Here is a 17528-nt window from a genome sequence, read left to right as displayed (position 1 = left end):
AGAAATTAAATTATGTTCAAAAATTAAAAAAAAAATTCTTGTCAAAATTTCAAGCACCTTTATAAATAATAAAATTCTTCTCCGAAATTCAATTATTTTAGAAAAATTTTAATTATTTTCATAATTAATAAAACTCATCGCAGGATTTTAATTATTTTTGATACAATTTTAATCAAATTCCTCGAAAATGGAATTATTCTTAAAAATTTTATTAAAATTTTTCAAAAGAATTCAATTATTTAAAAATTTGTTGATAAAATCCTTTATGAGAATTCAGTTTTAAAAAACGTTCAATTATTCAATAAATTATTTATTTTTTAACTTAAATAATTGAATTCTTCTAAAATTTTCTAATAAAAATTGATTTAAAAATGATTTACCGAATAATATTGATTTATTAGGATTTATGAAAATAATTGAATTCTTGCCACGAATTTTATTACTTTTTTTTTAAATAATTGAATTCTTTTGAGAAATTTTACTGCTTTTAAAAATAATTGAATTCTTGTGAAAGATTTTGTTAAGATTTTTGTAAATAATTATCTTTGTTTTGAAAATTTTTATGGTAATTTAAATTATTATAAGTTGTTGAATTTCAAAAAGGTTTGAATTCGAATGTTTTGAAGCATTTTAAATACTACGGAAAAATTATAATAATTATATCCTATTTATTTAAAAATTAAGTTATTGATGTTTTTGAATAGTTTTACAATTAAAGAAATTTGTAAACAAATGTAATAGAACATTTTTTGAGTATCTAATAATTTTTAAAGTGAATCAGAATATTCTTTAGGGTCAGGGAAAAATAAAATTAAATATTTGTGGCAACCCTGTAAAAATCGAATTAATTAATTAATAAAAGAACTAAAATATCTAAAGGGAATAAATAAGGAAACTGTTTTTTGTTTTAATGTAAGAAAAGGAACTCTGAAAAAAAAGAAATTTTGGAGCAGAATTTCCAATAGGTGAAACAAAATTTTATTGGTGAAAAATAAAAAGAAGAGTTTATTTGGGATGTGTGGTTTCTTTTTCTTCTTTGAATTATAATAATATAATTATATAATGATATATAATTTATAGTCATTTAATAATAAATGAAATAAAATTAATTAGTTTAACATACCTATAAAAGAAATATTATTGAACTTTAGTTTTCTTTGATTTTCGGAGTTCTTTTTGTTTCTCCTTTTCCGCTGTTTCGTGAATGCGTCTCTTTTTTCTCAAAAGCCAAATTTCCTTGGCTCTGTCTTCTCGCCCTTTCATCATACTCTTGTATAATTTACGATGTTTCTTCTTAACCATCTTTTCACGTAGTCGATACTCCTGTCTCTCTTGGCGATCCTTTTCCCAAGGAATTTCCTTCGTCACTTCTCCCATTTTTGTTTTCATTTTCTATTTCGAAATTTGGAAATTCAAAGAAATTTATTTCGATTCTTAACTCAATAGAGAAAAATGAAGGAAAAAATAAATAAAATAAAAAAAATTAAATCAAATAATTAAAATTAAACCACAAGTTTAGAAAATTGGAAAATTAAATTGTATTTAATAATTTTTATTTTGTATTTACTATTTAATAATTCAAAATATAATTACCTTTAATTTCTGTTCTCGTTCGCACACTTCGGTTTCTTTTTCGTCCTCGGAGTCGGATTTACTTTCCTCGTTTTCGACTTCTTCGTTAGTTTTAATTTCTTTCTGTTCGTTACTCGCGTCTTTTTCCTCTTCTTCATTTTCTTCTTCGTCATCATTTTCTTCCTCCTCGTCATCGTCTTCTTCTTCGACTGCAAAAATTATTAGAATTAGGCAAAGGGAATAAAATACTTAAATAGTAATTTAATGAAATGTGTAAAAATTTACGATTATTAAGACGATACTCGGGATCCATGAGTACTCGCTCCTCAGGTGGAATATAAGTTTGATCTCGTCGATTGTCCGTGAAGGGTGAAAGATGAGGCGGAAGTACTGCACCCATTAAATATTTTTCTACAGGAAGTAGTTCTCGTGCGTTCACAGAGTCGAATATCCATTGAGGTTGAACGTAATATCTAAAGTTGATCAATTGATATTTAAGTACGGAATATTAATTTTCAGTAAAATAATTCTTTATGAACTTTTTGTAATTCCAACAACTCTTTGAGAACTTTTATAATTCTAACAACACTTTAAGATCTTTAATTTTAATTACTCTCTAAGAACTTTTATAACTAATAACTCTTTAACAATATAATAAATAAATCTTATAATTATAGAAATAATAAATAAATAAACAATCGAAATTATTTGCTTTGAAATACCTTGACAAATATTCCTTATCAACACTTGGTCTGTCAATAATTTGATGCGTCACTGTTTCGTCACTTTCTTCAAAAGAAGCGCCGACGAAAAGCAACTTATCCCAGGAAACTTCTCCTCCGAAACAACGGATAATGAAAACTAGTGGCTCCCTTGGCACTTCGCGATTTATGTAAATTTTCAATCCCTTGAATAAATTTTTTAATGTCTTGATTTTCTCCACCTCTTTTCTTACTTCTTCTTGTGCTGTTGGATCTGCATCCTATTCAACATTAAATAACAATTCATTGATATTATGACTTGATAGTTTGTAAATATTAATATTTTTTCACATTTTAAGACTTAACAATTTATTTATATCAACAAAACAATATTTACCTTCGAAAAATTGTCAATTTCGACTTCTTCCTCTTCCTCTAAAGTCTGTGCGACCGAATTCGCCGGCAGTAGAGAAATATTCAAAGCACTAATTCTCTCCGACACAAATGCCTCCTCATCGACCAGAGCACTCGCGTTTTTCTCTAAAAAAAATAGAAATTTCCCAATTAGCTGAATTATAATTATTGTATATTATTATAATAAAAAATTTGGTTATAAGTTATGGTAATAGTTATTACCAATTGTGTTGAATTTTGGTGGATAGAATAAATTCAAAGAATGATAGAGTCTAAAATTGACGAAACCAAGCATAACAATATAGAATTCGACGAATGTTGACATAACTTTGAAATCGACTTCGTTCTTCTTTTGTGGTTCAAAGGAGAAATGATGAGGGACGATCCAAGTTATTGTTTGACCCTTGATTTCAGCTTGATAATAATAACCCTTAATGGAAACGAATACTTTTCTAATTGCTTTGGCCACAATCATTGCGTGCATAAATTCGACGGTTAATCTTCTACAGAGGAGACTCTGATCCCTTGGCACATGTGGCATCGATGGAAATGTACTGAACAGAAAACAAAGTGTGAGACAATCGTCCAAATCCCTCAGGGCATCGATGAACGTTGGATAACGTTCCTTCACGATATGATCAATTTTCATTGTTGGATGATTGCTCAAGTAGCGTTTCATTTCGGAAAAGTCTTTCATTGCCTTCGCTCGACCAACTTTTTTATTGAAAATCTAGAAATTCAAACAAAACTTTTGTATCGAAGCAGTGAAAGTATTTAAAAATACGGACTTTACGGACCAAAAATGAAAAATTACGGATCAACTACTGACAAAAATATAACCAGTCCGAGTCAAAGAAGAGATCATTTTACTTATAACTAGGTATAAATTAAAATTTTTATAACTATAATTATTTTCATCATTTCAATTCAATTAATATTTTCAAAATTTTTAACTAAAATTCTTCTTTAAATCAATTATTTTTAATAATTTTCGAAAAACTTGTTTCACAATTTTCAAATCCATTTGTTTACAATATTCAATTTCACAAAATTTTAATTATTTGAAAATTCTTCAATTACTTAAATATACATTAAAAAATAAAAACCTCAAATAACAGGGTTACCACGCTTTTGCTCTTTTCAAATTCCCTGACTTTTCCAGGTTTTCCAGGTTAAAAAACTGAATTTTTCCAAGGTTTTTAATACGAAAATTATTCGCAAATATCAATAACTTCATTTTTAAATAAATATTTAATCATTATTATTTTTTCATATAGAAATTAAAATTTTCAAAAATTTTCAAATTCAATAATAATAATTCAATAATTGAAACTTGCTACTTTGTTACAGTAACTACTTCAAAAATTATTTTCATCATTACGATTATTCATTTCTAGAATTTTCAACTAAAATTCTTCTTTAAATCAATTTTTTTAAAATAACTTTTGAAAAAGTTCTTTGAGAATTTTCAAATTTTTTTTTTACAATTTAATTTTATGAAATTTTGATTATTCTGACAGTCCTCAATTAAAAATGTATTAGAAATTAAAAACTTTAAATCATTAAAAAAAATTCCATTAAACTTTTTGAAAAAAATTAATTCTACAGAATTCTTAATTAGAAGTATAAAAATTTCAAATTATCAGAGATTTTAATTTGAAACCTTTAGAAAATTCAATTATTTCTAAAAATCCACGCTATAATGCTTTCAAAATTCAATTACAATCTAAAATTTTAACTGAAATTGATTTTTAAATCAATATTTATTAGAAAATTCTACGAGAATTCAATTATTTAACTACAAAAAAAAATATTTTATTAAATAATTAAATGTTTCTTAAAATTGAATTTTCATATAAAGAATTTTATCAACAAAATTTATTAATAATTTAATTCTCTTGACAAATTTTAATAAAATTTTTAAGAATAATTTCATTTGTTTAGAAATTTGATGAAAATTGTATTAAAAATAATTGAAATTCTGCCAAGAATTTTAATATAATTTTTGAAAATAATTGAATTTCGGAGAGGAATTTAATTTTTTATTTAGATAATTGAAATTTTGACGAGAATTTTTGTAAATTTTTGAACATAATTGGATTTCTGCGAAGAATTAGAATACTTTTGAAAATAATTGAATTCCTGAGACGAATTTTATTAAAATATCTTTTTAAATAATTGAATTTTTTTGTGAAATTTTATTGAAATAATAGACATTAAAAATAATTGAGTTTTGACAAATTTTTGAAATTAATTAAATTTCTACAAAGAATTTTATGAAAATTATTTTGAAAAAAATTTTATTGTTACGAAGAATTTCATTATTTATGAAAATAATTCAATTTTTTGATGAAATTTAATTAAAAATGTATTGAAAATAATAGGGTAGAGTGGGGTAAAAAAGCCACATTTTCACTTTTGATGCTGTAAAATCTGTATTTAAAATTTTTTTCTCAAATTTCCAATTGTTATTGAAAGTTTAGTTATTAAGCTTGAAAATTCTTGACGGAAATATTTTTTATCTTATGAAAGGACTAAGTTATAAGAGTTTTACGAAAGCACTGCAAGTGGCTTTTTTGCACCACCTGGTGGGGTGAAAAAGCCACCCTACGATTTTAGCAAAACACGTTATCAATTTAGGTATTTTTATATTTTTCCTTTATTTATATGACAAATAGTCTTATTTGAAAAATATTTTAATAATTATGAAAGAGTTTTTAGCAAGGAAAATTGAAAATTATATTAAGTTTACCTGTTTTCGATTTGCACTGCCAATTTTTCGTACCTTTTTTAGAAGTTCTCTTTAAGTTTTACCACAGATAACATATTTCGTTGCAACCGTTTATTCATTGTTTATTTTTTAAATGCACTTTGAACTACTTTTTCGTCGTGTTTAATTTATTTTATTAAATAAACACGAGAAATTTTGTAAAATAAGAAGGTTAGTTTAAATAGAAAACAAGTGAATTTCACAAAATATTCAATGGATTTTTTGCCCTGGCTTTTTTACACCCAAGACCAGTTATTAAAAAAAGCAAAAATAAATTGTCAATTCAGTTCAATTTCTAAAAATTAACATTGTACACGTTTTCGGTATACTTTTCTCCTTATGTACAAACATTTACTTTTACTATTCGTTCACTTAATCAGATTGTAATATGTTTGAAAAGTTCACCAAAATGTTTTCAAAAAAGCAACAAAAAATTAAAATTACAATAAAAACAATATTAATCTAGGTACAACATTCAAATTAGATTCAAAAGTTGCGTATTACCTAATAGTATTTATATTCTAAACAGCTGATAAATCGGCTTAATAGTTTTTAAATAAAACTCAAATGGCTTTTTTACACCATGGCTTTTTTACCCCACTCTACCCTACTTAAATTGCAATAATAAAATTGTAGCAAAAGTTTTTTAAATAATTGAATTTCATTGCTGAATTTTAATAAAATATTTAAGAATAATTACATTTTTTGAGGAATTCCATTAAAATTGTATTAAAAATTAAAAATAATTGAAAGTCTGCGATGAGTTTTATTATGAATTTATGAAAATAATTGAATCCCTGAAAAAAATGTTTTTATTTATGAAAATCATTGAATAATAATTTTAAATTAAAATTTTGTTAAAAATCTTTAAAAACAGTCGAAATTCCAGAAATTTTTTTTAATTCCATTCTATTTCCAGGTTTTCCATACCCTTTTCTAAATTCCATACCTTTTCCAGGTTTTCCAGGCTCTGTGGCAACCATGAATAATTTTTAATAAAATCCGCAATTTAACTTTTTTAAAAAATTAATTCTTCTACAGAATTGTCAGTTAAAAGTATGAAAAGTTCAAATTTTTCGAGATTTTCACTTAAAACCTTTTGAAAATTCAATTATTTCTAAAAATCCACGATAGAGTGCTTTAAAAATTCAATTATAATCTAAAATTTTAACTGAAATTCATTTTCAAAGCAATTTTTATTAGAAAATTCTACTAGAATTCAATTATTTAAATACAAAAATAAATAACTTATTGAATAATTGAATGTTTCTTAAAACTTAATTCTCATAAAGAATTATATCAACAAATTTTAAAATAATTGAATTCTTTTGACGAATTTTAATACAATTATTAAAAATAATTACATTTTTCGAGGAATTCGATTAAAATTATATTAAAAATAATTGAAATTCTGTATTGAGTTTTATTATTTATGAAAATAAAACTATATCGTAAAAATTAGGAACTTTTCGTCCTTTAGATCACTTCTGTTATTAAATGACGAAAGCAGAAGAGTTCTTCCTCTTTTTCTTTCGGCAATAAATAAAGAACTTTTCACCTCTTCCAAAATCGAAAAAATAATTTATTAAATAAGAAAAAAAATAAATGGACGAAGAAGAAAAAGAAGAAGAAACAATAGACTATATACCTTATAGTCACGTAATTTCCAAATAATCGGCTCGTGCATTAGAAACTGAATATCCTTTTTGTGATACAAAATTTTGATTCCTGGTTTGCCTTTTTGAGCTCGCTTCCGATTGCGAGGCTCTCTTGGATAAATTCCTTTTAATATACATAATTTGCGAAAATCATTGAGAGAAAGTTGTAACTTTTTGAGTGCCGACTTCCTCGTTAGGAATTGAGCTCCTTCACCTGATTTATACTGAAATTACAATAATAATTATATAAAGTAATTATTTTCAAATTATGTAATACTTAATACTAAAAGTATTTATTATTGTTTCGAATAGTTTTTGTAATAATACGCACTCTTTAGATTAAAAATTTGAAGGAAAAATAAATACAAAATTAAAGAGAACCTAACCTCAAAAACTCCAAATTTGAATTACAAGCTGTAATAAATTGTCAGTAATTTGAATAACTTACCTTCTTCTTTCCTATGACAACCATTTTAATAGTTGTTAATATTTATTAAACTAACCACAAATTATTAACGTAATTAACAGTAAAACATTTTTTCGAGACTTTTTTTTAGAAATAATTGTTTCAACACGTGTTTCAAGAGTCTACAAACTTTCGCGTCCCACGTCATTTATACTCGTGTCCGAAAATCTGATTATCGCCACCAGTGGCGCTAGAAGTACATTGAAGAAAATTAATTTAAAAAATTTCCTAATTTAATTTAATAAATTTAATTAATCAATCAATCGTAATTTAATTCAAAATTAGGTTTTAGAGTTTCATTTATCTCTTGATTTCTCGCTCAAATAAATATTCGGACTCAGTTTTTCGATCCATTTTGATTTATTTTATTAATTAAGCAATTAATCACATTATCAGGTATTTATAATAATCGAATCTGTCAATATTTTTGTGTGACAAAATTTTACCAAAGCAATATAAATTCAACAATAAAATAATATATTTTTTTAAATTATAATAAAAAATGAAACAATTTGAAATTTATAAACATTGAATAATCTGAATAGAAACTAAAAAGAAAAATTTATAAAATAATTAATTAGTTACTAAAATGTAATTAACTAGATGTTAATTAATATCAGTTTAATTAATAATAAGACAAAAAGAAGAAGTTTAATTAAATTTGTTAATTTTTTTAAAACCTTCGTATTATGATTTCCAAATATGAAAAAAATCGAAATGCTTATTATTTTTCAATCACGATAACATAACAAACAAATATTTTCCTTATCGATCCTACTTGTTAAAAATTGTAAAAGTCTTCCTAAGAGTGTTTATAAAAAAAAGCAGCCAAGAAGAATTATTATCAATTATTAAGCTATAAATAATTTTTAATTTCAGATCAAAATGCTACATAAGCAAAATTAAACATAGAATTTTTTTTTGATTTTTCACATTAATGATATTTTTAACATTTGCAGAAATTTTTATAAATTTGTTTAATAAGGCAGCATTGATAAAAATCCATTCGCTTTTGTTTCAACGATAACAGTCGGTAATTTTTTTCTTTTTTTTTGAAAATTGTCAACAAAATATATTTTAATGAAATTAATATTAAGTACGATCAGACCAGCGTGTGTGTGTGTGTTTTTTTTATAAAGCTCAAAAATTGTACTATAAAATAGATGACAATCCTGCTCGGTATAATGATTTTTTCCTTTGTTTTTGAATTTTTTGAGAAGGATCTGTACAAAATATACAAAAATTATTTGCACTTATAAAATAATTTAAACAGACGTTGGAATGTTATCGGAATTTTCTATTCTTTGTAATGAAACTTGGTCCAATAATTTTGCTGCGTCTTGGTCGAGAATCCAATAGAGTGAACCGTCAATGGGTTGAACCCTCGTTGCTGGCAAGTTTTCCTTGTCCTTCAATATACGCTTTAAAAAAAACAATTACTTTCAGTAAATAATTCTTTGATTAAAGAAATTAGTGTAGAAAAATATTTTAATTTTTAATTTATCATTTATCAAAACATTATTTATGATTTAAATTTTGTTTGGTGGCTTGTTTTCCTTACCTTCACCATATTCTTTTTGCTGTCTCCTGATATAGCGAAAATGCAAACTTTAGCATTATTAATAACTGGGAATGTTAGAGTAATTCTCGATGGAGGAGGTTTTGGCGAATCATTAATGGGACAGATCCAGAGACTTGTTTCTTCTAATAGACGATGATTAGGGAATAACGAGCAGGTGTGACCGTCTGGACCCATTCCCAGTAATAAAACATCAAACCTTGGTACACAATCAGGTGGAAAGTAAACAGACATTTTCTTAATATAATCCTTTGCAGCTTCCTCCGCTAAAAATAAATAAAAGAATCTGGTTAATTTTTTCAAAAACAAATAATAACTGGGTTGCCACGGTTTTGATCTTTTCAATTTCCCTGACTTTTCCAGGTTTTCCAGGTTAAAAAACAGAATTTTTCCAGGTTTTTAAAACGAAACTTATTCGAAAACATCAATAACTTTATTTTTAAATAAATATTTAATCATTATTTTTTTTTATATAGAAATTAAGATATTCAAAAATTTGAAATTCAATAACATATAATAATTAAAACTTGCTACTTTGTTACTGTAACTTCTTCAAAAATTATTATCATTATTACGATTATTCATTTTTAGAATTTTCAACTAAAGAAGAATTCTTCTTTATGTCAATTTTTTAAAAATAATTTTTGAAAAAGTTCTTTGTGAATTTTCAAATTCTTTTGTTTACAATTTAATTTTACGAAATTTCGATTATTCTGACATTCTTCAATTAAATATATTAGAAATTAAAAACTTCAAATAATTAAAAAAAATTCCATTATTCTACAAAAATTTAACTACAAAAATAAATATTTTATTAAATTGAATGTTTCTTAAAATTGAACTTAAATAAAGAATTTTATCAACAAATTTTTAAATAATTTAATTCTCTTGACAAATTTTAATAAAATTTTTAAGAATAATTTCATTTGTTTAGAAATTTGATGAAAATTGTATAAAAAATAATTGAAATTCTGCCAAGAATTTTAATATAATTTTTGAAAATAATTGAATTTCGGAGAGGAATTTAATTTTTTATTTAGATAATTGAAATTTTGACGAGAATTTTTGTTAATTTTTAAACATAATTGGATTTCTGTGAAGAATTTTATTAAAATTATTTTGAAAAAAATTGAATTGTAACGCAAATTTAATTAAAATTTTTGAAAATAATTTTATTCTTTAAAGAAATTTAGTTAAAAATTTATTGAAAATAATACTTAAATTCTAAAAAAAAATTGTTGCAAATGTTATTGAAATAATTAAATTTCTTTGATAAATTTTAATAAAATTTTTAAGAATAATAACTTTTTTCGAGAAATTTGATAAAAATTGTATTAAAAATAATTGAAATTCAGCATTGAGTTTTATTTTTTATAAAAATAATTGAATCCCTGTAAATGTTATTATTTATGAAAATAATTGAATAATATATGAAGGTAAAATTTGTAAATAATTGAATTCATGTGAAATTTTTATTATTTATGAAAATAATTAAATGTTTGGGTAGAATTTTATTACAATTTTTTTTAACTAATTAAATTCTTTTAGGAATTTTTATTAAATTAGTAGATATTGAAAATCATTAAATTAAGGAAAGTTTTTGAAAATAATTAAAATTTTTGAAAATAATTGAATGTCTTTGAAGATTTTTACTACTTTTGAAAATAATTGAATTTCTGCAATCATTTGTAATTGCTTCAAAATTCAATTTGTTTTAGTGTTTTTAACTAAAATTGATCTATAAATCCATTATTTTTAATAAAACTAGTTATATATATATATTAAAAAATTTAACTTATTTCAGAAGAATTGCAGTTTTAAAATTTTTTTTATATTTTTAATTAAATTCATTTAAAATTGAAAATTTACAAAATTTTAAATCAAAATCTCTTGAAGCTCATCTACTTATGAAAATTGTAAACGCAATTCTTTTAAAATTGAATTAATTTTGAAGTATTTTAGAAAAATTAGATTTCAAGAAGAATCCCAATAACTTTAGAAAACAACAATTTTCCAGGATTTCGATAAAAATTCCTTGACTTTTCCAGGTTTTTTCAAGGTTTATAAAATTCCCTGACATTTCCAGGTTTCCAGGTTGCGTATCAACCCTGAATAATAATAATTATTATTACGATTACAATGTTATAAACTTACCAGAAAGTTCTGGATCAACTCTTATAAATTGATCCTCTGATACTGGAATTTTTCCTATAAGGCTCTTTTTATAAGATCCATATGTGGATTCAGCGTGATCAAACGAAACAATTCTTTCATCGCAAAAGAAAAAACGCCATTTACTCCAATCAGTTGAAATTGTCGGTAAGCCATCAACCAAAAAATTCACCATAGATCCACCTAAATGGTTTTAATAGGTATTTAACGTATTTAACATTTCATTATCAAATTTACCATAATTTGGAAAATAGTAAAAAATTTATCACTACAAAAATAAACATTTTTTAATAAAAAGTAACTATTTTTGTAAAGTTAGACTTTACAAAAATAGGACAATAAACAATTTTAATAACAAGTAGTAAAAAAATATTTTATCCAACGAAAAATTTAAAGAGCCAAGTATTGATCATTGTATCAGCTTTAAAATTTAATTGATAAAAATGATTGATTCTTCATAAAGATATAAAATTTCCAAAAAAATGTCCAACTTGAACAAAAAATGACAAACGGAAAAATAGAATAATTAAAATAATAATAAGTAAAACTACTTATCAATTTTATTGAAATTAACCTTAACCCAACAATATCCTTACCAGACAAGCCAATTTTGAAAATATCCTCACTAGCGATTGCTTCATTTGCACTTTTTTCAATAAGAGTCGCTAATTGTTTCACTATACCACTAGTTTCAGGTTCAATTAATATTTTAAACATTTTTAAATAAGAAAATTGTTTTTCTTTACTATATATATATATTTTTGCCGGAGAAAAACCGAATGACCATCAAAAATCAAGACTGGTGACGAATGACCTTGACAAAAATGATCAAGGCGCGTTTACAAAGAAACAAATAATCCTCTCTTTTCATTCGTCTCGATAATCACCAATCACAATTCAAAATTCAAAAAGAAGACTGCGAAAATATTTGTAAAAACGGTGAAAACTCTTGAAAATTATAATTGTAATTTTAATTCGTTCAAGAATTGACTTATTTTTGTTCAATCCAACAAGTTCGGTATATTTCTATTAGAATTCGGCAATTATTTATTGTAATTACATTAGCAATTTTAAATTCCAATCTGAATGACAGATGTGGACAAATTTTGTCGACTTTTCTTTGTGTTGGCTCGTCATTGTTGTGACCAGTTTACACTTGTGTGCAACAGTGGAAAGCTAATTAAATATGTAAGCTTATCAAGATTTTGTCTCAAATGGACAAATGTGATATTGTTGAAAATAGTAGTTTTTCTATGGAAACAATTCTTATTACTTTTTTATAAGGTATTTTTAATAATAAGGACTTGAAATCACAATTTTCTTTTATGTACTACATTAATTTTCTCCTTTTCTTGTGCCGGGGATAAAAAAAAATTTTAATGGTCAGTGCACTCTTTTTATCGATTTTCTCACAAAATAAATAATATACATGCGTAATTCGTAATTACAAAAATGTATACATAACTCATTTTAAGTTTATTAAATTTGATAAAAATTTGTTTCTATTGAAATTATCATTTTGTTTTTAATTACAATCTATATTAATAATCGTTGTATTCCGGTAATTTATTATAATTTAACTGATTGAAAAGAATTAAAAATGAAAAAAGATATTAACAACAAAAATTTTCTTTCCAGTGAACACGTAAGTGTTTATTACCAAAGATGATTCTTCGTTATTTATTTGCTTTGTCTTCAATTTTCCTTTTCTTCGACTCCTCATTGGCAAATCAAATTTCCTATGATCATTCAAAAAAATTCGAACCAAATTGGGATAGTTTGGATAAACGAGCTTTGCCTACTTGGTACGATGATGCGAAATTTGGAATTTTCATTCATTGGGGAGTTTTCAGTGTTCCCAGTTTTGGATCCGAATGGTTTTGGTACAATTGGAAAGGTAACACACTTTTTATTATTACTATTTACTACTTCTTTTACAATTTGCTATCATTTGGATACTTTTTTAGATTTATTACACTAAAAGCCACTTTTTTCTTTATATTTTTGGGGAAATTGGCCTCACTTTAAATTCGCCAACAGTCAAAATAAAAAAACATTCTTTGAAACGATTTCATTTTCGAAAAATTTTTGAAAATAAATGATTTTTAATATCTACAAATTTTAATAAAATTCTACAATTGAATTTTTACAAAATTCTTCGCAAACATTCAATTTTTTTATAAGTAATAAAACCTTCACAGGAATTGAATTATTTAATATATTTCATAAACTTTTTCGAAAAAAGTCAATTTACAAACTTTTTATGAAATTCTACCGCAACAATTCAATTATTTTTACAAGCAATAACATTTTTCACAAGAATTAAATTACTTAAAAAGAATTAAATAAAATTCTTCGCAAAAATTCAATTATTTTCATAAATAATCAAATTATTCTCAGAAATTCAATTATTTCAAAAAAATTAAAAAATTCTTTATTTCTTTCTTTAATTCTTCACAATTATTCAATTATTTTCCCAAATAATAACATATTTGACAAGAATACAATTATTTAAAAAAAAAAATTAAAAAATTCTTTAATTCTTCACAATTATTGAGCTTCCGGATCAAAAACTCAATTTGCTGCTTGGAAGGCTTAAATTATCTAAAATAATCAGATTCGAAAAAATACTTTTAAGGAAAAAGAGTTGCGCTTTTTCATTATCTACAAGAATATGTATTTGAAAAATTTTTTATTTTATTTTCCTTTATTTTTTTTTGGGGCCTGACTGACTTGAAAATTCCCTGTACGAACGCAAATCGAGTTTTTTGATTCGGGAGCTCAATTATTCAATTATTTTCCCAAATAATAAAATTTTTTACGAGAATTCAATTATTCTCATAAATGATAAAATTCTTCTCAATGATTCAATTATTTACAAATTATTTTCATGTATTATTCAATTATTTTCCCAAATAATAAAATTTTTTACGAGAATTCAATTATTCTCATAAATAATAAAATTCTTCTCAATGATTCAATTATTTACAAATTATTTTCATAAATAATAACATTTTTTACAGGAATTCAATTATTTTTATAAAAAATAAAACTCAATGCTGAATTTCAATTATTTTTAATACAATTTTTATCAAATTTCTCGAAAAAAGTTATTATTCTTAAAAATTTATCAAAGAAATTTAATTATTTCAATAATCTTTGCTACAATTTATTTATTAGAATTTAAGTATTATTTTTAATAAATTTTTAATTAAATTTCTTTAAGGGGATTTGAACCTTGATGACGTCACAGTTTGTGCAAAGCATTAGTTTTAAATCTGTGACGTCATCATGGTTCAAATGCCCTTAAAGAATAAAATTATTTTCAAAAATTTTAATGAAATTCTTTGCGTAACAATTCAATTTTTTTCAAAATAATTTTAATAAAACTCTTCTTAGTAATTCAATTATTTTTTTAAAAGTTTGTAAATTCTTTATAAGAATTAAATTTTGAGAAACATTAAATTATTCATATTATTTATTTTTGTATTTAAATAATTGAATTTCAGTTGAACTTTCTAATAAGAATTGATTTAAAAACAAATTTCAGTTGAAATTTGAGATAATAATTAAATATTAAAAGCGTTATAGTTCAATTTTTTTTACAAATAATTAAATTTGAAAAGATTATTAAATTGAAATCGTTGAAAATTTATTTTAATTGTTCTACTGTAATAACATTTAAATTTTTACTTTAAATAATTAACTATAATAATTTGAATGTTCTTTAATTCTTTCATTCATTTACTTTTTCTGTTCCTCACACTCTGAAGTTGTCTTTTGTTTATACTTTTGTTTTTTGTTATCTTTAGATAGATTGTATAAAATAAATTAAATATTATTGTGTTATAATTATTTTTATTTTATAATTAATTCAATTAATTCAAAATTGTAATGACAAATAGAAATCATCAGAATTTTTTTCACTTCTTTTCATTAAAAGACTAAAATTTTGTTAAATATTATGTTTTGTCAAATTGAAATTATGCAGATTTTTGTTCTTTACTTCTAAACAAAATTAGAAAATTGTTAAACAACTGTGATTAAGAAATAGAAAATTTATTTATTTTGCATTATTTTTGTTTATGAATCACAATTTTTTTTAACAAAATTATTATTTTGTTTTAGAAAAAGAAGAATAATATTTGCACAATTCCTATTTTTAATCTTATTTTTGGAGCAGGATTTTCCACAGGAATTAACATTCTTCAAAAGATTCAAATTCAAACCTTTTTTAAATTAAACAACTTATAAAAGTATTTGTTATAAAACATGAAGATATCGATTGCTCGGAGTGATCTATTTATTCAGGTTTTCTAATAATTGAAGATGACCGAGAGATAAAATCATTATTTTATATTATAAGAATATTGTTACTGTAACTTTATCAAAATTATTTTCATCATTTTAATTCAATTATTATTTTCTAGAATTTAAAATTATTTTTTATGAAAGTAATAATTGAATTCCTTAAAAAAATTTTATTATTTATGATAATGTGAAGCTTGAAATAAATAAATAAATTTTCATTTCGATTTCTATTGTATTGTATTGTACTTTCATTTGTAGCTGGAAATCCACTGTACACGGATTTTATGAAAAAGCGTTATCATCCAAATTTCTCCTATCAAGATTTTGCTAAAGATTTTACGGCCGAATTTTTTAATGCCACACAATGGAGTGAAATTTTTCAAGCATCTGGAGCGAAATATGTAATTTTAACAAGTAAACATCATGAGGGCTATACATTATGGCCTTCGAAATATTCATTCAGTTGGAATGCTAAGGACGTCGGACCACAGCGGGATCTAATAAGTAAGCTCTGCCTTTTTGTTGCGTACTTGTATTTGTAACAATATTAATGTCAATTTTTAATAATATAAATGAATTGAATTTTAGGTGAATTGTCAAAGGCAATACGAAGTAAAACAAATTTGACATTCGGTCTGTATCATTCTCTCTATGAATGGTTCAATCCATTGTACCTCGAGGATAAGAAGAATAAATTCACAACTAACAGTTTTGTCACGCAAAAAATAATTCCCGAATTAAACGAACTCGTTGATTTATACAAACCGGAAGTAATTTGGTCGGATGGTGATTGGGAAGCGCCTGATACTTATTGGGAGTCGAAGGAATTCTTAAGTTGGTTGTATAATTACAGTCCTGTCAAGGAAACAGTAGTTGTCAATGATCGATGGGGAAGGGACATTCCCTGTCATCACGGTGATTTTTACACTTGCACTGATCGCTACGATCCTGGTAATTTAAATTTATAAATTAACAATTTTCTTTTTCTATAAATTCTAAAAATAATTTTTCTTTACTTTTTTTTGCTTTAACTAGGAGTCTTGCAAGCTCATAAATGGGAAAATTGTATGACAATCGACAGAAAATCTTGGGGTTTTCGAAGGAATGCCGATCTGAAGGATTACATGTCCGTGAAGGAGTTAATTCGAGAATTAGTCATAACTGTCAGTTGTAATGGGAATTTATTGATGAACGTTGGTCCAACGAAGGAGGGAATAATTTCACCGATTTTCGAAGAAAGACTTCGTGAAATGGGTAAAATATATGGAAAAAAATTGAAAAATAAATTTTGAAAATTAATTTTTTCTTCTTCTTGTCTCAGGACATTGGTTATCAACGAACGGAGAGGCAATTTATAAAACGAAACCCTGGAATGTTCAGAATGACACATTGTCTGGAGATGTTTGGTACACGCAAAGTAAAGACGGCACAAAATTATACGCAATTCTACTCTCGTGGCCAAAAAATAATAATCTGGGCTTATCAGCTATCAATATTCCAGCTTTAACTCCAATAAATCTTCTTGGTTATCCCTACGAACTTACGGTAAGAATTTTCGAAATTTTTTTTAAAATATATCTTAATTTTTGTTTTTTAATTTTCTTTTCAGTGGGAACAGCGCTCAAATTACGTTCTCATTGATTTGCCAGTAGAAGCCCATAAAGGCAATCCAGCTTGGGTGGTAGTGATAAATACATATTTGTAATTATTACAGATTTTACAATTTTACACCTTGTTATAAAATTGATTTGCTGTACTTTTTGATAAATGTGCTTACAAATCGTGAATGCTTTTCATTTTCCTCTATTCTCTATATTTTTTCTCCCAAAATAAGTCTATATTGAATTTAGTTTCATTATTCTAATCGAAAAACATTTTTAAAAAC

General features: G+C 24.2%; 3 protein-coding genes across 4 annotated transcripts; 1 reads left to right on the top strand and 2 right to left on the bottom strand.

Moving 5' to 3' along the window:
- Positions 1-1022: 1022 nt before the first annotated feature.
- LOC122497943 (pescadillo homolog) lies at positions 1023-7724 on the bottom strand. The gene is made up of 8 exons (XM_043605373.1): positions 7564-7724; positions 7106-7339; positions 2910-3417; positions 2671-2813; positions 2295-2554; positions 1858-2045; positions 1594-1781; positions 1023-1392 (listed from the first exon to the last, which is right to left on the bottom strand). Exons 1-8 carry the CDS (start codon positions 7585-7587, stop codon positions 1138-1140), a joined length of 1800 nt encoding a protein of 599 aa, XP_043461308.1. The 5' UTR covers positions 7588-7724; the 3' UTR covers positions 1023-1137.
- A 708-nt stretch (positions 7725-8432) lies between these two features.
- Positions 8433-12149, bottom strand: LOC122497941 (6-phosphogluconolactonase). The gene is made up of 4 exons (XM_043605371.1): positions 11929-12149; positions 11315-11515; positions 9143-9426; positions 8433-9002 (listed from the first exon to the last, which is right to left on the bottom strand). The coding sequence occupies exons 1-4, from the start codon at positions 12047-12049 to the stop codon at positions 8847-8849; spliced, it is 762 nt and encodes a 253-aa protein (XP_043461306.1). The 5' UTR covers positions 12050-12149; the 3' UTR covers positions 8433-8846.
- A 311-nt stretch (positions 12150-12460) lies between these two features.
- On the top strand, positions 12461-17430 carry LOC122497936 (alpha-L-fucosidase-like). 2 transcript variants are annotated; one of them, XM_043605366.1, is made up of 7 exons: positions 12461-12616; positions 12971-13229; positions 15902-16147; positions 16232-16594; positions 16679-16897; positions 16965-17188; positions 17253-17430. In XM_043605366.1, exons 2-7 carry the CDS (start codon positions 12998-13000, stop codon positions 17346-17348), a joined length of 1380 nt encoding a protein of 459 aa, XP_043461301.1. In that variant the 5' UTR covers positions 12461-12616; positions 12971-12997; the 3' UTR covers positions 17349-17430. The 2 variants fall into 2 exon arrangements, with proteins under 2 accessions (XP_043461301.1, XP_043461302.1); XM_043605367.1 differs by lacking the exon at positions 12461-12616 and adding an exon at positions 12655-12714.
- Positions 17431-17528: the final 98 nt, after the last annotated feature.

Source organism: Leptopilina heterotoma, unplaced genomic scaffold (assembly GCF_015476425.1).
Source record: "Leptopilina heterotoma isolate Lh14 unplaced genomic scaffold, ASM1547642v1 Lhet_14, whole genome shotgun sequence".
Classification (NCBI taxonomy): domain Eukaryota; kingdom Metazoa; phylum Arthropoda; class Insecta; order Hymenoptera; family Figitidae; genus Leptopilina; species Leptopilina heterotoma.
The sequence above is the reverse complement of the archived record's forward strand: the minus strand, read 5'-3'. Positions and strand labels throughout refer to the sequence as shown.

Bases quoted from the DNA above. Each gene is read 5' to 3' on its own strand.
- LOC122497936 (XM_043605366.1), top strand. From the start codon at position 12,998: ATGATTCTTCGTTATTTATTTGCTTTGTCTTCAATTTTCCTTTTCTTC. The intron at 16,148-16,231 runs GTAAGCTCTGCC...ATTGAATTTTAG, and splicing joins ACCACAGCGGGATCTAATAA to GTGAATTGTCAAAGGCAATA. The intron at 17,189-17,252 runs GTAAGAATTTTC...TTTTCTTTTCAG, and splicing joins GTTATCCCTACGAACTTACG to TGGGAACAGCGCTCAAATTA.
- LOC122497943 (XM_043605373.1), bottom strand. From the start codon at position 7,587: ATGGTTGTCATAGGAAAGAAGAAG. The intron at 2,555-2,670 runs GTAAATATTGTT...AATGTTGAATAG, and splicing joins AAATTGACAATTTTTCGAAG to GATGCAGATCCAACAGCACA. The intron at 1,782-1,857 runs GTAAATTTTTAC...TAATTTTTGCAG, and splicing joins CGAGTATCGTCTTAATAATC to TCGAAGAAGAAGACGATGAC.
- LOC122497941 (XM_043605371.1), bottom strand. From the start codon at position 12,049: ATGTTTAAAATATTAATTGAACCTGAAACTAGTGGTATAGTGAAACAA. The intron at 11,516-11,928 runs GTAAGGATATTG...AAAACCATTTAG, and splicing joins TTTCAAAATTGGCTTGTCTG to GTGGATCTATGGTGAATTTT. The intron at 9,003-9,142 runs GTAAGGAAAACA...TTTTTTTTAAAG, and splicing joins GCAAAAAGAATATGGTGAAG to CGTATATTGAAGGACAAGGA.